General features: G+C 46.7%; 3 protein-coding genes and 1 long non-coding RNA gene across 6 annotated transcripts; 2 read left to right on the plus strand and 2 right to left on the minus strand.

Moving 5' to 3' along the window:
* The first annotated feature begins 1842 nt into the window (after nt 1-1842).
* LOC120708434 (AP2-like ethylene-responsive transcription factor At1g79700) lies at nt 1843-5064 on the plus strand. Its single transcript, XM_039993675.1, has 7 exons — nt 1843-2223; nt 2310-2392; nt 2629-2637; nt 3008-3105; nt 3235-3359; nt 3644-3720; nt 4039-5064. The coding sequence occupies exons 1-7, from the start codon at nt 1976-1978 to the stop codon at nt 4662-4664; spliced, it is 1266 nt and encodes a 421-aa protein (XP_039849609.1). The 5' UTR covers nt 1843-1975; the 3' UTR covers nt 4665-5064.
* An 878-nt stretch (nt 5065-5942) lies between these two features.
* Nucleotides 5943-8752, minus strand: LOC120708435. Of its 3 annotated transcripts, XR_005689368.1 has the most exons (7): nt 8262-8752; nt 8031-8176; nt 7624-7902; nt 7021-7152; nt 6533-6598; nt 6158-6386; nt 5943-6069 (listed from the first exon to the last, which is right to left on the minus strand). It is a non-coding gene; the product is annotated as an uncharacterized LOC120708435 (long non-coding RNA). The 3 variants fall into 3 exon arrangements; XR_005689369.1 differs by lacking the exon at nt 6533-6598 and having other exon boundaries at nt 8019-8176; nt 8262-8750; XR_005689367.1 differs by lacking the exon at nt 6533-6598 and having other exon boundaries at nt 8262-8747.
* Nucleotides 8753-9525: 773 nt separating this feature from the next.
* On the plus strand, nt 9526-12729 carry LOC120708437 (ADP-ribosylation factor 1). The gene is made up of 7 exons (XM_039993676.1): nt 9526-9724; nt 10066-10221; nt 10667-10737; nt 10903-11022; nt 11320-11438; nt 11815-11896; nt 12433-12729. Exons 2-7 carry the CDS (start codon nt 10074-10076, stop codon nt 12436-12438), a joined length of 546 nt encoding a protein of 181 aa, XP_039849610.1. The 5' UTR covers nt 9526-9724; nt 10066-10073; the 3' UTR covers nt 12439-12729.
* A 4086-nt stretch (nt 12730-16815) lies between these two features.
* On the minus strand, nt 16816-20561 carry LOC120708438 (vacuolar protein sorting-associated protein 36-like). The gene is made up of 8 exons (XM_039993677.1): nt 19018-20561; nt 18738-18938; nt 18030-18123; nt 17885-17942; nt 17637-17706; nt 17293-17428; nt 17119-17203; nt 16816-17040 (listed from the first exon to the last, which is right to left on the minus strand). Exons 1-8 carry the CDS (start codon nt 19654-19656, stop codon nt 16983-16985), a joined length of 1341 nt encoding a protein of 446 aa, XP_039849611.1. The 5' UTR covers nt 19657-20561; the 3' UTR covers nt 16816-16982.

A 20561-nucleotide genomic window follows, 5' to 3' on the forward strand; every position in this document is an offset into this window, starting at 1 on the left:
AATTATAATATATTTAAAAAATATGGATGCTTTTGAAATTTTTCGTATGTATCCTTTTGAAGTATCTTAGAATTATTATATGAACATACTCAAAGTGATAAATGAGTATGTGAACATACTCTCACCATCAGTATACCAATATTGATTGTGAGAGTAGCTACAAGCGAGTGTAGATAAAACTCGTCCAATAATAATATAAATAATATATTAATAATGATAGAAATAGTAAATTAGAATTTTATATTGGTGCACTTTAATATTTTGTTATAATTATATAATTCAAACTTAGATTTAGAGGTTACTTTAACTTTTAATAATGACATAATTGGATAATTTATATGCAAATTTAGGGGGTTATTTGTGTTATTTTTATAATAACATAGGTGGGTAATTTACATAAAGATTAGGGGTTACTTCATGTTTTTTTATAATGGCAAAAGTGCGTAATTTAGATACATGTTTAGAGAATTTTTTTAGTCTATTTTCATAATGGTAGAGGTGTGTAATTTATTAGGAAAGATAACAGATACCACAACTATTATGATTAGAGTTGTCAGATTGATGGCCGAATGTTTCTGATTTTTGTGAGAATTTCTTTATTTTTTTAGAGTGTCCACCTAGAATCCTAGGTGGCTTCATGTGAAGACTTCAAAGGAGCCTCCAATTTTCTAAAATTTCTCTATTTTTTTAGAGTGTCCACCTATGATTCTAGATGGATTTATGTGGAGGCTTCCAAGGAGCCTCTAATTAGTAATAGTAATTTTTAGAATTTCTCTATTTTTTACTGTGTTCACTTAGAATTCTAGGTGGCTTTATGTGGAGGCTTCAAAAAAGCCTCCAATTAGTAATAGTAAGATGGCTTCATGTGAGACTTGGATAGGACGGAGCCTCCAATTGGTAGTTAGTTATAGCAAGATTTATTAGTAATTAGTAATAGTAAGATTTGGACCCATGTAATTGATACTGCAAAATACATGGAAAATTAGCCCACAAATTTATTGTCATTTGTAAGTTTAGCCGAACATCCCAATGTTCTACGAAATTTTTACTCATCCAAGAGCCGCTCAAATAAATCTTGACTTCCATCGGTTGGTAAGCATTTGGTCACGGCAGCATTGGTAGCTATGCTTACTTCCATGCAGGTATGATGTGACCTCCACAGCACAGCTGTTTTTTTTTTTGAGAGTAAAGCACAGCTGTTACTACAAAGCATGCTCGCGCCTCCTGTCAAGAACACGTACGCACCCACACCGGCGCACGTGTCTGCTCGCGAGGCCAGGAGAGCTCGCCCCCTCCGAACTCTGAACCCATTGGGTTCACGCATATGAACTCGCAGCGAGTGAGCTCGGGTTCTTTCGCAGTGGAGCCCCGTCCACGCTCGTGTTTCGCAGGCTCGCAGCACGGCCCCCTCCTCATTCTGTCGCGAGACTTGTTTGGCTCCTTGCGACCGTGCGTGTCCCTGCAGCGCGGTCGCCAAACTTCTCCGGGGCTTGACCAAAAAAAGCTCACCTCCGTCGCCGTCGCCGTCGCCGTGGCCTCAGGGCCAAGTGTCGCCGCGCCGGCTCTCACATAAACCCACGCGGGCGATGCGTCTCGCGCCCACCCCCCCAAGCCCTGCTCCCACGTCCCAACCCTTCCAGTCCCCCCACTGTCCTCGTATGTTTCAGTAACCACGGTTACTGCTGGTTTTCTCCGTACAGCACTGGCCAGCTCTCGGCGAAACAAACCGTGGTTAATCCCACCCCCCAAAAGAGTTGTGGTGTGGTGAGCCATTTCCAGTTTTCCACCTCCATATAGGCAGAGCTCACCTGCTCTGTCCCGACCGGCCCGGATCTTCTTCCCATTAGTAAGCAAACACCTGTTTACCACCGCACCACACCTAGCCGTTCAGACAAAAGGCAAAGGGAGAGCGATCACAGGCCAAGAAAGCGAAAGGGAGCGGCCGGGTCGGGCTAAACCCTGGGGCACTCTCGCCATGACGACGAGGCCGCATTGCGCGGCCACCCCGCTTTCCCCTTCGTCTCGGGCTTCCTCCCCCTCCTCGCTCTCCTGCGTCTCCTCCGCCGCGTCCTCGTCGGGCTCCTGCTACGTGCCGGCGTCGTGGCTGACGAAGTGCGGCGGCAAGAAGAAGAGGAGCAGCCGTAGGAGGGCCAAGAATGGCGCCGCCGGCGGTGCTGTTGCCGTCCCCAGGAGGAACAGCTCCATCTACAGGGGCGTCACCAGGTGGCGTGATCGTTCGTCGGCGACGTGATTCGGTTCCGTGCTTTGTGATTTCTGAGTGAGACTCGTCGCCGTGTTCGTTGATGCAGGCACCGGGCCACGGGGAAGTTTGAGGCGCACCTGTGGGACAGGCACGCTCGGTGTCCGGCCAAGAGCAAGAAGGGCAGACAAGGTGAGGTATCTGTTCTTGTGTGCAGCTGAAGAAAAAAAATGCGATTCTTTTGTTTGTTCTCCGGTCCCTCTCCCATTTATTTGATCGTTTAGGCCCTCACGTTGTCGCAAAATGCCTGACATTGTTCTCTGTTTCTTCTGAATTTGTGTGTGTTTGGATTTGTGCTCGGCTGCCCCGGCATTTGTGTGATTCGCGGATGTTTCATGTCTGAATGATGGTCTGCTTGCCTCCAACAGTTTATCTTGGTGAGTCAAGAACTCAAGATCCTCTCACTGCCTCACATTCAGAAAAGGCTCACAAACTTTTCCATGCCCACAAATTATTTAGAATGTACTGTGTTGTTCGGATTGATTTCGATTTTCGAACCTGCAACTAGTTTCTCCAATATTTTCAACAAAAGAGTAATCGAGTGTGGGGAAAAAGGTGTCTTTTGGGTAAAGTTTTTTTCACTGAACAAACTACTTTTGGGTAAAGTTGAAAGGACTGCATTTTGTGTGTCCCCTTGTATGCTGGACATTCAGAAACGTTGGCACAAAACCATCAGACACATGCTGGCTTTACCTTTGCAAATGCAAGAACATAGGAATACAAATCCTTAATCTTGTATCTTGGCAGGAGCTTTTGACAATGAGGAGGCAGCAGGCCACACCTACGATCTTGCAGCGCTCAAGTACTGGGGCTCAGAGTCCTCAAACTGTAAACTCAACTTCCCAGTAAGTTCAGAGTTCAGAGTCATGCATCTCTCCTTGTCTGTTGTCTCAGTACTGTACTCTGCTGCTAAAAGTGCTAATTCATACCGCACTAGTGTGAAGCTAAGCTCTCTATGTGAACAATTAATGCAGCTGGAATTGTACAGGCACGAGCATGAGAGGATGCAGTGCATGTCAAGGGAGGCGTACCTGGCCGCTCTGCGGCGCAAGAGCAGCTCCTTCTCGAGAGGCGCCTCCGAGTACAGAGGAGTGGCCAAGTAAGCTCGCACGCACACGTGGCTTGCACCATCACCTGTATCTCAGTATCTCTGTATCTATAGAATCAAGCATTGGCTCAGTCAGTGGTTCTGGTTCTGCCCAATGCATCTTCCTTGAGTGCAGTGATTCTTAGCTGTGCAATGTCACTAACAAGGATGAAGTTTCTCGCTTATCTGCAATTATATTGAAGTGCAAACGTTTGTTGTTAGTTTGTCACCCTTCCTGCAAGTCGGCATTGTTTTCTTGGTGAATGATAGAACTGATGAGAACTTTGGATTTGCAGGCACCACCGCAATGGCAAGTGGGAGGCCAGGATAGGCTATGCTAACTGCAAGAAGTACCTCTATTTGGGGATATTCGGTACCTATCTCTTTCCTTGGCCTTCAACTGCACTTTGCTACTGATCGCAAGAAACGACATTTTTGTTACAAAATCATTCCACACAAAGCTGCTGCTATATCACTATATCATCGTACATTCAGCATTCTTATCCGTTTGGCAATACCTGTCCCTACTAGGCTACTACTACTACTAGTAAGCTGTAATTTGCATTTCTGCATTCTGAATTCTGATATCCGCATTTTTGCATTCTGAATTCTGGTTGCTTCTGAGAAGGCCCACGGAATGTACTTCTGAATTGTTGGCCGGTCCCCTTGGATCTTTTTTCTTGCCGTGCAGGGACCCAGGAGGAGGCAGCCCGGGCCTCCGACCTCGCAGCTCTGGAATTGCGGGGCCATGCCGCGATCACCAACTTCGACATCAGCAGCTACACGGATTACCTGCAGCAGCTTGAGCAGCCGATCCCCAAGGCCCAGCCGAAGCCGGCTCTGAAGCCCAAGCCCGAGCCCGTCGACGAGGAGGCGCTGCTGCCGCTGCCCATGGCTGCTGGTCCGATTCCGGCGCCGCTTCTGACGCCCAAGCCTGAGCCCGAAGACGAGCTGGCCGGTCCACTGGCGCCGCTGCCGCCGGGCCCCGTGCTCCGCGACGCGGACGACGTGGACCACGCCATCGCCGTGATCCTGCAGGCGCTCTGCATGGACCCGGCCGACTTCGAGGCCCGGTACCCCGCCCGCGGCGCCCGCGCGCCCGGCTGGCCGTCCGACGACCACCAGCTGCGCGGCCTGCCGCTTCCGGACGCCGTGGGCTTCGAGGGCGACATCGAGACCCTGTTCGAGGCGCTCGGCTCGGCCGGCCCTGGCCAGGGGGGCGAGGTCCAAGTCCAACCCCCCGCCGCCGTGCCTGACGCCGCCGTCTCCTGCGCGGCTGCCGCGATCAGCTCGCTGGCGTCCGGGCGCTGGTGGTGATGCGCGGGCGCGCACGCTCCCTGCTCCCATCCACCGGCCGTGTAATTACGTGGCAACGTGTCGGTTCCTGGGGGTTTTGGGTGGCATTTTGGTTTGTGGTTTTTGGCGTGTAAATGCGATGGCGTGGCAGCTCTCGCTCTCGAGTCTCGATCCTTTTGGCCTTTGGGGGAATGTGTAAGTGGGAGGGGGCTCGAGCTTTTGGGATGATCCACTGTGGAAGCCATGGAAACTTGTAACTTGTCGGCTACGCTGCCGTATCGGGGTGTCCAAGTTGGATGCCGTGGCAAACTGGCAACAAGTGCTCGTGCGGTGTGACTGATGCGATGCACATGTTCTGCTTGTAGTACAGTAGCTGCTAGCTAGCTAGATACTGATAAACTGAAATGACAAGTTTCTGCTACATTTTGTGTGCTTTTGGGGTGTTGCGTCTGTGTTTAATTCCCTCCGACTCTTCCAAACTACTAAAACTTTTCGTCACATTGAAATCACATTGAAACATTAAATATAGCAAATGATCCATGCATGGAGTATTAAATATAAATAAATAAAAAAATTGATTACATAATTTTGATGTACGTTGCGAGACGAATCTTTTGAGCATAGTTGCGAGACGAATCTTTTGAGCATAGTTAGTCTATGGTAGGACAATATTTATCACATACAAACAAAAAGTGCTACATCGCTTTTCGCATCATTTTCACAACTAAACATAGGCTCAAGTGACTTCTCTCTGTGGTTGATTTGACAAGAATGCATGTGTGGATGCTTAAGGTCCCTTTTGTCTCGTTTGCATCGAGCTAATAGAAAAGCTGTTAAATAAGGGCTCTAGTTGATCTAAATAACTCAATTTTTAGTCTAGTTTTTAATTTTCCAATTCAACCACTCCGCTTATAAAAAAAACTATAAACTGAATATAAACTAGTTTCCTGCTAGAGCAGCTTATAATATGAATATTGTAACCAGTCAAGAACACATGCCTAGAAGGCTAGAAGTAACTAGCAGGTACCCCCGTGCTTCGCACGGGGCAGGAAGTCCGAAAGATAGCATGAAACAATTGAACCTAAGAACCAAAAGGTTTGCAGAAATATGGAGATCTGAGTCGCTGAGGTAGGTCTCATAGAAGTTGCAATGAATCACAGTTCATGAGAAACTTTGTGCAGGCCTCTAATCAGGACATGCACATAGAAATGTAAACCATTAGAGCAGCTGTTTCTTCCCCTATTCACCCAATGAAATAAGCAACCTGATATGAAATGTTTTAAGATCTAAGAAACTGGATGTGTCGAAAGCTAATTTACAAATATATGATGATGCCAAACATTCCAAGCAACAAAGGTAGATGAAGAAACATTTGGATCTCTCCTCTCAATATTAGCAGGAACGTATACACCAAAGGTCCATGTTTCTGAACAAAGGAGCAAGGACGGTGAGCGATGTCTGTGAATATTAAAGAGAAAGTACTACTTGGCTTGATTCATGGAGATGCAGTTTACCTCTAATTCCTAAGAAGGTTGTCAGTCCAACCACAGTGGGGGGAGAGCAAGATGATTTAGCCAAGGAAGTGCTTATCGAATCTCAACAGGAAACAACACAAAGGGCACCAATAAAATACATGCATTTGCAACAACACATCCACAACCCAACCATTCGAAAAGAATAGAGAAGAATACAGCTGACGTAATCAACAGATCCACCATATTGATCTCAACTGCAGTGCCTCTCCTGGAACCAAAAACAAAATAAGCCCGAGCGGATATATACCCCAGTGTGTTGCAGGCAAAGAACAGAGACTTGTCAGTAAGATGTCAAACATAGTTTGGGCAGGTATAGGTGGATGAATTTTACTGATCATAGAGAAAGCATCCTACCAATTATAGGAAGAATATTTTAGTGGTCGTAGAAAAAGCAGGTGTTCCATATCTGGATATAGAGACCTGAAGAATTGGGTAAAGCAGTGGCAATGTAACAGCTGGGGCAAGAAGCAGAAAAAAAATTTTATGCATGTGTTGCTCCATTTTTTGCATTTGTAGAGAACTATCATTAGCAGGCTGGGCTGCCGCTGTCCACACATCTGATCTATGTGGTACCTTTTTAAAGGTGCATTGTTATAGTAATACGGAATGTAAATGCAAGCATACGAAATCTCTTGGGTACTGCTGTCCTTTTGAAGCAAACCAATAAACTAAACATATGACATACCATTATGGCTTATGAAGCACAGGGACTTATAGTAATAACATACCATGTAACTATATGGTGAAGGAAGTGATAAAAGGGTAGTGCAAATTATGATTTGTAAGAAGAAAATAAAGAAGTGCTTTTACTGAATGATGGAGTGAAAATGGGTGTGCTGTACCTGGTACTATGTGGTGTTCAGGCATAATGTTTTGCTCCAAGGTTGATAGTCTGCTACATGGAGTGCCACCCAATTGTGGCAATGATCTCAACATGGGCTTCAGTTTTCAATTCTCTTCTGGTCCTATGCTGCCTGCATTGATTAAAATGTCAATGTCGTTACCGAAGCTACATGTCGTTACTGAAGCTACATATTTATTTCCTCATAGTGCCTTTGTTTTTTTGAGGACATTGGAACTGAAATGTGTTATATGCCATAACAACCTAACATTATTTGCTCCAAATAAATTGAGGGGAGATAATCCCATTTGACTGATACTTTGATTCATGGCACATCATCTGCCTGGTTGTCTTCCTATCGAATGATTTTATTTAAATACCAAGAATTTGTTTGTACTTCTGCTAATATATTTCAAATAGGGGAATGTCTCTTGCAAAAATAAATAGAGGGGAGATGATCCCATTTGACTGATATTTTGATTCATGGCACTTCAATTGCTTGATTGTCTTCATATCGAATGATTTTATTTAAATATCAAGAATTTGTTTGTACTTCTGCTAATATATTTCAGATAGGGGAATGCCTCCTTGAATGGACACTCACCTCTCTGTTTTTTTCTGTGCTACCTGACCTGCGAAGTGCAGTTCGTGGGTGATTGGAACACAGATTCTGCCAAAAAAAAAAACACCATGAAAGTGATAGTACTCCATGTCTTATGGAATGGAAGGCAAAGAAGATGTGGACAGCAATCAAGAAAGGAGAGAAGACTCTTGAAGCCTTAACTCTATTTAGCCGTGTGATGAAAAATATTAGTCCTGATCAAAGAATCCATGGTGGAGGTGGAACTGCTAGACCTCCCTCGGCACCGCTAAGCCTAGCTTGCTGCAAAACAAAAGACCAAATTAGTTCATGGAATACACTGGATAACTTACACGATGCACAGGAAAATATATGAAGATTTGAAGGCCACAGAACAGGAAGCGAAGAGGGAACAGCACCTGGGGCCTTACCGTTCGTAGGGGGGTTGAAAACGCAAAGCACGGGGGTTGGCGGAGGTGAAGAGGAAGACCAACGGCGAAAACGGCAGCCACGGAGGCGGTGGATGCGACCGGCGTGTAGAGGGGAGGTAGCACATGCTGCCGCAGCGGCCACTCACCTGCACGAAGGCGAACGCGGAGGGATGGAGGACCTGGGGGAGCAGCTATGGAATAGAGGAGGAGAAGAAGAGGGTGAGGTCTCACCAGATCCGGTCGCTGAGGTGACGCGCCTTGGCAAAGGCCACCTGCCGAGCGGAGCAGTAGCCGGGGAAGAGGAAGACACGACCAGGCAGGGCCGGTCGTTGAGGCCGACGCGCAGGGGGGCGCCCGTGCTACGGCCACTGGCTTGGCCCGTGCCGGAGCGGTGGCGCCGTCGGGTGGCCTGGCGGCGCCCTTGCAAGGGCTCCCGCAGGGCCCACGGGGCTGCTCATGCTAGCGCGGCCGCACCGCCGGGGTGGCCGGCATCGGCATTACTGGGGCGGTGGTGCCGCCGTGGTACCCGGTGCCGCCCGTGCTGGGGAGGCCATGGCGCCCGGGACCGCGCATCGCTGGTGCAGGGCGACGCGAAGGGGGCGGCGGGTTTGGGCGGAGCCCCCGCTGGAGGTAGGGGAAAGAAAGGGAGGCGGAGGGATCGGCCGGAGTCGTGCACAGAGGGGGAGAGGAAAGAAGCTGGGAAGATATTTCAGTGTACGACTGAGGAGCAGAAGCAGAGGAAGGCAAAAAAAGTCCGCAAGAAGCGGTCGCGACGGATTCGGAGCGAGAAGTCGCTGCTGACGGAATCCGTTGGAAGCGATATGAGACATCGGATGGTAGATCGGACGGATGATATTAAAGGATGACGTGGCCGGCTGAGGAGCAAGAAGTGGTATACAGAAATAGAGAATATGGTAGACTAGTGAAGAGGTGCGGGAACGTGACAAGCAAGCATGAGCCGAGCCACCGAGGTAGGCACTCTAGGAATGGGACGTGCGTGTGCGGGAAGGTTCATCATTGGCCCATGGGTGTGCAGACAGAGATGCAAAATGTCTACTAGACTATTTCTTTTTCGAATAAAAAGAGAACAAAGTCATCGGAAAGAGGAACAAAAAGAGAACAGCTGTTCAAAAGGAGCCGACTCAATTTCGACAACCGGTCAAAAGAACAAGATGCCGGCACTCTAGCCAGGGCGGGCCGCCTGAAGCGTCGTATCCAACTAGCAGCCCAGATCAAACCAAACTTGCCCACTTCCCGGCCCGCCGAATAAAGCGCGGCTGAGATTGATCGAATCCGCGCTACGCCACACGCCCACTAGCCCATTTTGTCTAGCCTCCATTTGGGCCCATGCCTGGAAGCCCCCACACGTCAGACTCACAGCGGAGCGTCCCGGTCAGGAGCTGGCTCCACCTGCCCGCAGCCCGCCCGCCCCGGGTCGATTCGGCCGGGCCCCGCGCGAGCGCCCCTCCTCTCTATTTTATCGCAGCCCGCCTCGGGCCAGCCGCTCGGACCGCACGCAGGGCCGCAGCCAGCCACAGGCTCCCGTCGCATTCGCTCGCTCGCGTCGTCGCTCCCGCCTCCGCCGATCCGCGCACGCAGATCGCCGAAGCCCGGCGGCGCAGGGGCGAAGGGGAGCGAGGGGAGGGAGGGAGCTCGCGCGGCGGCGGAGGAGGAAGGCGTTCGCCACCGTCTCGGTGAGTGCTCCCGCCTCTCCCTCGTGCTGTCATGAATTCCGCTCCGTGCCTCGCGGATCTGATCCGGCCGATCGTCTGGCCGGCGATCGGGGTGCCGTTTCCCCCCGCTACGGCATGATCCAGCTTCGGCTCCACGCTAGCGTTGGCGAATATATGTTCCCTCGCGTGCCCGCGAATCCGATTCGATCCCGCGCCTTGCTTTGGATCTCGTGACCTGGGATCCATTCCGCGGGATTTCTGTGGGATGCGCTTGCTTACGCGCGTTGGAATCGAAGCGAGTGTCTGTGGATGTGGATCTGTGCTCGGTTGGCTGAAACCTGTTTGGTCTTGTGTTGTGGCAGAGGAAGAGATGGGGCTCTCGTTCGGGAAGCTGTTCAGCCGCCTCTTCGCCAAGAAGGAGATGAGGATCCTCATGGTCGGCCTTGATGCCGCCGGTAAGACCACCATCCTCTACAAGCTCAAGCTCGGCGAGATCGTCACCACCATCCCCACCATCGGTGAGCCCTTCCTCCACCATATGCTCTCCTTTGCGCGGAAGATGTTGTAACTGTACAGCGCATTTAATTTATGAACTGTAAACTCAAACATGGTGACAATTCACATTTGGGGCTTGCATTTTCTGACAGTTTGAGAAAATTACCCAGTTTGCTGTAATCCGATTATAATGGTTTTATAGCCATGTAAAAATCGAGCAAACTCAATCATGATTCCTGAACATTGTTCTTTTTCATTGATTCATTTTCGTGTAAAAAAGGTTTCGTTAGAATAGTAACTTGACAAACACGAAGGCCTTCTGGAGGACACATCATCTTTTTAGGAACATTCGATTGGTAATACTTGTTAAGACATACAGAACATGTGCTAGCTAGTACATCTGAAATTGGTAAAATATGAAATATATTTTTTACAACTTACAGACTGGCTTATCTTTGAAATTTGCAGGATTCAATGTTGAAACTGTAGAGTACAAGAACATTAGCTTCACTGTTTGGGATGTTGGTGGCCAGGACAAGGTACTTAAATGTGCTCATAACTGAGCTATATCTCAAATGGATTATCATAGTCTGAACTCTTAGCAAATAGTTTCTGCTCTCAAGATCCATAGCATTAGTATTTTCTAAAAAAAAACTTTTAGTGGATTAGCTGTTTATTGATTCTCTGCCAAAAACTCAAAACAGATCAGGCCCCTGTGGAGGCACTACTTCCAGAACACGCAGGGTCTCATTTTTGTTGTGGACAGCAATGACAGGGAGCGTGTTGTTGAGGCTAGGGATGAGCTCCACAGGATGCTGAATGAGGTAACATACTAGTGTTATTTTAGTAAAAAGTTCCACTTTGCAAATATCCAGTCTATAAATGAAGTTTTGGTTTCAAGAATATATTGCAATAATGAATTTGGAGATTAAAACTGGCTTGCCAAATAAAGTTTCTTGGGGCCCTTTGCGCAGCTTATGATGCATGTTTTTTTTCTGCTGCTGACACCATTCATGTATCTTTTTTTTTCTCAAAGTGCTTATTGGGCAGAGCTTTTCTGCTCCTTTATCCAATCTAATCGACCTAATTCCTAATGATTTAGATCTCTTTCTATGTTGTAGGATGAGCTGCGTGATGCTGTGCTGCTTGTGTTTGCAAACAAACAAGATCTTCCTAATGCTATGAATGCTGCTGAAATTACTGACAAGCTTGGCCTGCATTCCCTGCGCCAGCGGCACTGGTAAGAAACTTTATTTTCGTACTCTTCACATATCATGTTTGAAGTTGCCCTGACATTCTGAAATTTGTTGGAGTCTGTATTGGACACGTTTGCAAGTATAAATTACGTTGTATGTTTGAAGTGTTTTTGTTTCAATTATCATTTCTATAGGATGTGAAGATATATGAATATTATCTAATCTTTTCATTGGGACCACCAATGTTGCATTAATTCACACCACTTGAGATACTGTGATTGGGTTGAATCTTTATCTCCATTCTGCAGTGCTGTATTATATCTTGTCCTCAAATAATTGTCAATGTCACTGTTGCCTTTCTGGAATCTAAAAGATATATCTGTGCTAATATTAAACATAAAACTATCTCCTGGAATGCAGGTACATCCAGAGCACTTGTGCTACATCTGGTGAAGGGTTGTACGAGGGGCTTGATTGGCTTTCCAACAACATCGCCAACAAGGTAAGATAGATGTATGCTAATGACATGTTTGTGCTTTGCCTGAATACTCCAGTGAGCTGTTGTGCTTGTTCTGATTATATGTTCAATGCTGAAATAGGCATGCATTATAGCTGCCTCAGTGTAGGCAGGATTTTAGTGCTTCTGTAAGCGACATTGGATCACAGTAATAATAGATTGATTAATATATAGGCAAGGGCTCCTAGGGTTTGGCTTATAGAAACCGAATCAACGCTGGAGATCCTCGCCTATCTAACCATCAACCAGGCTTGTAAAAGGACTCAAGTCCTGATGCAGCAAAACACCCATGGGCCAATTGGCCAAAGGGGCCAGCTGCCTGTCTTAACAGTTTTGTTAGGCATAGAACAAAGTTGAACTGTCTTGGACATGCATTTTCCTCTGCTCTACACTACATTTACACCATACTAGCAATTCTGCATAGCATCGAACTGCTTGTACATGACCGGCTATAGCTGTCGGTGACTTCAAAAAATTGTTGCTGGAAACTGACAGTATTTTCGTTCCATATGTTTGCCCAGGCTTGAAGCTTTTCGGCAGGGCTCCCAGGAAGAGGAAGATGTCTGAACAACTTATTGCTGCCTTATTACATATTATAAGATTATACAATCTACAATAGATAGTGTGGGTGTTTGTGAAGAAAAAGAAACTAGTTCTCTTTTGAGGTGCTAGTGCCAGATTTGGTTATGTTTTTGCTTTTGGCTCGGTATTATCGCCTGTCCAGTTTCACAAAACTGACTCTGTCAATCATGTGTACTTATGCTCGGAGATGTGTGGTAAATTAAATTTACATGCTTTGCCATAGATCTTTGCCGATACATTGCTATGTCAGATGTGGATTGCTCGATTTTTTTTGTTGGATTACATATCCGAGATGCTTTGCTCACATTGCCGCTCACTGCTGCATCTTGGTGGGTATGTACCGCAAACATCCTGTTCTTTTGAGATGCCTCATGTTCTTTTTGGATATGGCAATCAACACGCTTGCCTTGCATAATTACATTCTGTTCTGACAATTCATCGCTAAATGTTTCTGAGATCAAAAGGCCACACTACCAGTCTACCACATAGTGATGGCATCGTGCCGAGTTTGCATTATGTGACATGGAAGGAAGCACTTACGCAATCCTCGTGTATCCTAATGAATCTAATCCCAAAGAGCAACAGAGAGAGGGAGAGGGGTCTATGCTTGAATGCTTCCGACTTCCGAGGGAGGAGGATGAGGAGCGCGGGGAGAGAGGGATGATCCGGACGGTCTCGGCCGTCGGATATGAGTGATTGAGACGGAGAGATCTGAGTGGTTCATATAGGGAAAGGAAATTTTTTTGTGCGTACAAAATTTGGTGCCCGAAGGCAGCAGCATCTTAGTTGGGGTAAGAGATGGGGTGGATATTGCTGTGAAATTGGCGAGCTCACCTGACATATAACAGCAAAGGATTTGTTAAAAGTGAAGTCCTGTTTTGAAGTGGAGGTATTGTGATGGAGGTATGCGTGCTGTGTGATGGATATGCCAAATCGGAAGCAACAACAGCATAAACTTACCTAAATTTTGTCTTCCTGCGAAGTGTCGCTTGGTGGCTGAATGCTTTACAGGATAACCGATGATGTTCTCCGTAGAAGACACGACACTCGCGTGGGCGCGCCACATCCATTAATTTGTACTAATTGCATTATATTTTTCCTCTGTTCCAAATAGTTTCAAATTATAGCTCGTTTTAACCTTTTAACTTTGGGAGCATATCAGTTGCAAACCAATATCAGTCTTTGCTATGCAGTACGCATCTTTGTATACATTTTGTCTCAATACATCAGAAAAACTATATATATTTAGAAAAGTTAAAAGTTTGGAACGGAGGAAGTATATATATCAATAGTCAGCTAACCATACCGAGCAATATAAAAGAAAATAAAGGGAATAAGTAAATATAGCTCGCTAAATCAAGCAATAGTTAATTGGGAATGTATCAGGTGCAAATCAACCTCTCCGTGCAAACTATGAAAAACTTCAATCTAAATCATTGGATCAACATCCAAGGGGTATGGCTATGAGTGAAGCACAAATTGAATGACAGCCAAAGATATCTCCTAAACAGAGAAGCATGACTCCAAGAATTAATTACTCTCCACATTTGCTTCATCCATCTGCCTCCATATAAGTATGGCCGAAGATGCATGAATTCCAAACCAGGCCGTAGAGCAGTTGTACGGTACAGTTAGAAACAAGGTCTCTCGTCTGATGGCGCTTCTGAATCTCAAAACCAGGGATGCAATGACCCTGTTAGTGGTGGCCACTGCGATCATGGTGTTCGCCTTGTCGCTCTGCTTCGGTCAAGAAAGCGGCGCCGGCACATCATGTATAGGTACTCTTCAACTACTTTGTTGTTACCATTTTACATGTCGGCAAAACTTGGCTTTGATCATTGCTTTTCATTTTGCAGCTGATTGCGCAAGGCTGCCTGTACGATGCACTCCTGACAGCTGCCGCCAGAAATGTGTCTCGTTGGGGCATACCAATTTTACAACAGATTGTCATGAGATTGGGGGTCGTGATGCGTGTTGCTGCACGTACGATTGTAAACAAACTCCTCCAAGTCCTCTTTGAGGAGGTTGAAGCTGCAACTTTCTTTGCACTATCTAAATAATAATGTGCAAAGATAGGAAGTCGGTCTGACCATCATTCCCCTTGCACTCCATGTCAGCATGTGGGCCGATCAATCAAAACAATGACAATAATGGATCTAGTACATTTTTTTTGAGAAGGAAAATGTATTGATCTTAGCGCATTACACCGGTCGTTTCACAAACAGGACCTCAAAGAAAAGGAAAATTACAAAGAAGTCCAAAGCTCATGTTCATCTTTCTCGAAGCCTTTAGAGATCCGTTCGTCACCACCGCCGAAGCCGCTTCCCAATCGTCATCGGGCACCAGAGCCAATCTCCACAAGGTGGAGGTCGCATAGGAGGGCTTACTTCTAGGCGAATCAGCCGAGTACACTGTCTCACATGCACATCGGCCAACTCCCGTACCCACGACGCATCCTTCGATTCCACCACCGGCAATCCGAGCAAAACTCAGATTTTCACCAAAAATCATCTTCCTCAAGATTAATAGGGTCAACAACATCATCACCTGAAGAAGACGACGATGCGCCGGCCCTCGACTCCTGGACAGGTCTCCCCAGCCTCTCCGTTGACGTCGGAGTAGATCGCCATCGGAGAACGGAAGAGGCTGGGAGAAATTATTCCGCTACGCCGCCATCGCTTCCGCATCACCGACGTCGCCAGGAAAAGCAAGCCGCAGAGGATCCACACTCCTCGGGCAAAACCTAACTCCACCGCCGAACATCGACGGCGAGCAAACCCTAGACCTAGGTGGACTCGACTAAGACCCTACGAAAACAGACGATCTGTTGAAGAGACGGACCTCCGCTCCTCGTCACCACTGGCAGCGAGGCCGGAGGCGAGGGAACGGAGGCCACAAACGGTGGCGGCGGCGGCGGCGCCCCTCGGCTCCTTTCTTTCGCGAAGTAGGCGGAGGAGTCAACTGTTCAACCATCTATGGATCTAGTACATTTTTGTCTTCTCCATTAATTCTATCCAAACTATAAATCAACTGAAACATGGTGCGACCAAGATTACTCATTTTGACTTGCATTTGGTTAAGAGCCCGTTTTGCGGGACGTGACTAGCTCGTGGTCTGAAGCTCAGGTCGATTACGGGGTCCAACCCTATCATTCAGCACATTACTCTAATTTGATCATTTTTTTAGAAAATATATTAACACTTAGTACAATATCAAAATAAATGCATAAAGCATATTTTCATCGTGCATTTTAAAAAAGCAATCTATAAAACATATATAGTTGGTCCCCACTAAGAGTCAGTTACTTTGATTTCTCTACAACCACATTAAGCCACGTCATCTCGATTAGTGTTATCCATTAGATCTCAGCAACTAGCATAATCTCTACCGTCCATACAAAAATACATCATTAATAGATGAACGTGAAATAGTTACTCTGTCATGCATCAGGGACACTTTGTTAGGCACTACCGCTGTCCGCTGAGCATTATGGGGCATTTTGCTGGCCACTGTCTTTGAGTATTAAAGGATACTTTGTTGGCTATTACCACTGAGCATTAAGTTTCTTAGAAACAACCTCCAACACATATAATCAAGATTAAAGAGACCCCCCCCCCACCCGGCGCGCACACATATTTGGCTATGCGCGCCGTGGAGTTCCAGCGTCGACCCCATCTCTCGTCTGATGGCGCTTCTGAATCTCAAAACCAGGGATGCAATGACCCTGTTAGTGGTGGCCACTGCGATCATGGCGTTGGCCCTGTCGCCCTGCTTCGGTCAAGAAAGTGGCCCCGGTACATCGTTGGGGGTACTTCAACTACTTTGTTCTTCATTATTTAAAAAAAACTACTTTGTTCTTATAATTATACATATCTGCAAAACTTTATTTTGATCATTGCTTTTCATTTTGTAGCTAATTGCGAAAATCTGCTTGTACGATGCACTCCTGACAGCTGCCGGAGGAAATGTTTCTCGTTGGGGCTTAACCGAAGTGTAGCGAGTTTGATGGTTTTCAAAGGTGTTGCTGCTCGTACAATTGTAAACAAACTCCTCCTAGTCATCCTCTTCGAGGAGGTTCAAGCTACAACTTTCTTTGCACTATTTAAATAATAATGCGCAAAGATAGGAAGTCAGTCTGAGCATCATTCCCTTGCACTGCATGTGGACCGATCAATCAAAACAATATCAATAATGGATCTAATATCTCTATCTTGTCCATTAATTCTATCTAAACTATAAATCAATTGAAAGTTGAAACATGGTGCGACTATGGTTACTCATTTTGACTTGTTTTTGTTTAAGAGCCCGTTTTGGCTAATCAATTGAAACATCGCACTCAAATTCTATTTCATTCCACAAAATACATGAATTTGTTACATCACGTCTTTAGGTGTGTTACATCATACACAATGGTGGGATATTCAGACAAAACTTTGATCAAACGTTTTCAAAGAGTTGCAGCAATATGCTCCAGCTGATCTGACCAGTGTCACTGAGACGCCATGGCAACAGAGATCCAAGCGTGGTACAGTCCATGTGGTTTTTGCCTGGAAAACAAACAAATCAATACAGGGCATAATCTCTCAAAAGGAACCTGCAGTGAGGCAGGGTGTGCTCCTACTTACGTGTAAATATTTTGGGCATCAATCTCATTAAACAAATTGACAAAGAAGCGGAATCCATCTGGACTGACATCCCTGCATAACAAGCCTGAGAGAAACAGTGGTAGTTAAGTTTCATTTATGAATCAAACACATAACTTGCAAAATTGAAAATACTTCAAAATAGCCATATCATACCTTTATTTTCTGCATTTAGAAGATGCTCCTTTGCTAAAGCTGGTGCAATTCCCAGAGTGAATGCAGCATCACTTGGGCTAATCCCTTTCCGAAGAGCATCCGGCTTTTGAGCAAGTGACAAGATTCTCGCAAATACCTATGTTTGTTGAGGAAAAAGATCAGCGCTTACTAGTGCCTAGTGCTAAAAATATTGCTAGTGGCAGAAGTACAAATGTAGACAGGTGGAGAAAATAGTGGTGGCAGTAATAACGATAACCCACTAACAGAGTCAGTGCTGATTATCTACAATATGCAGTTTAGTGGCCATTCAGTATGCATTAAGACTTATTGTTGCAGTGGTTTACCTCTTCATCACTATGTGTCTTGGTCTGGATCACCTTCACTCCACTATCAAATTTCCTGAGCATGACTGGGCTGCTCATTACAAATCAACATCTATAAGCAAAACATCAAAACCATGATCAATGGCTGGTGATGAGCCAGCTGGAAAGTTACTAAACTAACTACTCTTTGCTATTCCCATCATGTTTAGATTCTGTTCAGAAAACTAGAGATTTTTGGTAGTTAATCATCAAAAGCACCATATACATACACATCAACTTTCTCCCAGAGCGAACACGCTTGCAAAAGATCCTCTGGTGAGATTAACTCTACAAAAAAAAATAAACAAAACTAATTTCAGAACACAGGTACCAAGGGAATTCTATTTAGATATTTGTAATAGAAAAAACACAGACCTGTTCCCCTGGCACGATTGAAGAGACAATAGACATCGACTAGTGCTATCATACCCCCTGCTTTCTCAAGCGGTATTCTTACAAAGTCCGCCAGCTGGCAATGAACGGAGAAAATAATCATTAATAAATAACAAATCTTAGTCTTAGTATAGCGCAGCTTAAGGAGAAGAGAAGAATGTGCAATCACGTCTCTCAGATTAGAAGGAAACTTGGAAGGCGTGGACAATGTTTTTTATCCCTGCCTTCCTGGCAATTAATAGACAAGACTGTGAATCTTATAGTTTCTTGATTCTTCATGTGTTATAAATGATAATATCCTAGCGATTCTCCGGTAATGTACCCTTTTCCCAATGACGAATATAAAGACACAGCTCTTGACTAAATTCAAGTAATGGTAAAAATGGCCTAGGCATATAGCTGACATATGTAAACGAGCCATCATTACTACTCAATAGAAGTTAAGGTTCCTAGCGAATGGAGGAAGACATGATTATCAAGCAGTTTATACTGTAATATACTGCTGTGCATAAGCCATATGGCGATGAAGTCCGAAACTGAATGAATATTTGGTCCAACCTACATCAACTTCTTACAGAACTCATGCACTACGAAAACCAATTGGCAATCCAAATAAAGCTAACGATCAGTAATAACTTAATTCTTACATGAAGAAAATTGGAAAAGCATAAACAAGCAAGTGCAAGCTACCTGTAGTGACAGCTGCTGATGATACAAAGCACCAGCAGTTTCTTTCGTCACAGGAGACACAATGCCAACACTCAATAACAAATCCTGCATGTCTTGCTTAGAACCCATCTCTTCGTCATTGGAATTTGATTCAGCTGGTGAGTTCGTTAATAGCTTTAGCCTCATTTTCTCTGCTAGCTGCATCATTTCCTTAGCTTTGCTCTGGACCAGGGAAAAATAATAATTGAGTTCAGATAAGACCATGGTAATCAATCTGATATAATAGCTATGCAATTCGAACCATGAGGGCGTTAAGATCCTGGAAGGCATCCTGCAAGTTCTGCCCGGCGCTCTCCCACGACTCCTGCTCCATCCGCAGTATCCCCGAGACCCCAACAACGGGCATCCGGATCGCGATGTCCTCCGCCGGCGCGGCCCCTTCCGCCATGGGGGCGGCGCTCGCCGGAGCAGCCGCGGGTGTCATCTCCCAGGCCCTCGCGCGGATCGCCTCGAGTAGCCTCCCGAAGAAGACATCCACGTCGGCCTTGCAGGTCACTACGATGGCGACGACCTCCGATCGCGCGGGCGGCATGGAGATCTGGAGGCGGATGCGGTGGTGCTGCGACGAGGAAGATGAGGACGAGGAGGAGAAGAGGGAGCGGAGGGGGTTGTGGCTGTGCCTGCGGTGCGGAGGGTAGGCATGGACGACGGTGGCGAGCGGGAGCCCACGCGCGGAGCGGGAGGGCTCGTGGAGGAAGATGAGGCGGTGGGAGGTGAGCGCGAGGAGGCAGCCACGGAGGGGCGCGAGGCGCTGGTTCTCCTCGGGCTCGAGGTCGACGAGCGGGAGTAGGTTCCGCTCCACCTCGCCGGCGGACAGCACCGGGCGGCCGGACGCCGTCACGGACGCTGACGGCAGCCAGTCGGCTGCGGCGGCGGACATGGCGACGGTGATCTGGTGCGGCGCGGCAGTGGGTTTGGGTTTTCCTGGCGCTGACCTGAACTCCTTTCCTTTGGGCCGGGCCAATAATCAAACTCTCACTTCTGAATTCTCTTTTGAAAGACGCTCTCAGTTGCGTGCGGATTCCTCTCGTCTCGTTCCCCTGCTACAGTTGAAACAGATGACTTCGAGGCGATTCTCCCTCCCGCTACCGGATTCGCTGGCTCTCCTCGCCGCCGGTGGCCTTTCTGGCGCCGGTGAGCCTGTAAAGTGGGGATTCGGTGGCTGGTGTACATATCCCCTCCTATTAGAATACTTCTAGTTAGGTTAGGATTAGGATTAGGTTCTTCGCTTCGTCGGCGGCGACGCGAAGGCGAGCTCATCTCAGTGGCCTAGGGTTCAAGCGACCAGTTCTTTTGTTCCTCCAGAGCATCTCCAGCGACTGCGGCGATGGCAACGTGTCTTCTATGGATGGTGTTGTGAGGTATGTCTCCTCCTACCTTGAGAAATCGGGTTGGAGTCTCCCTTTTGGGGTTGTTTCGTCGCTGCTTGCTTGGAGGTCGCCAGCACGTCTTGAGGCGCCGTATCTCCTTTCTCTCGGCGACGGTTTGCTCGGGCGTTCATTGATTCAAGTGTGCATTGGCTCTTGCGATGTGCCGACTGTTGTAGCGTTAAAAATGTATGTCGCTTCTTCGAAAGTTCCTTCGTCGAGCTGGGAATCGGCTTCAAGTTGCAGCTTTGGCGCTCCTCTCTTCGTGGGTCAGAGCGGCGGCTCCGGTGGCCGGCGTCGAAGATGACAGGGAATGTCTTACAAAGACTTGGATGTAATTTTGCTTTTATCAGAGGTGTCTTTGTAAGAAGTGCATGTAAACTTTTATATCAATAAATCTAATGCTACCCGGTTTCTC

The sequence above is a fragment of the Panicum virgatum genome, chromosome 5K (assembly GCF_016808335.1).
Source record: "Panicum virgatum strain AP13 chromosome 5K, P.virgatum_v5, whole genome shotgun sequence".
Classification (NCBI taxonomy): domain Eukaryota; kingdom Viridiplantae; phylum Streptophyta; class Magnoliopsida; order Poales; family Poaceae; genus Panicum; species Panicum virgatum.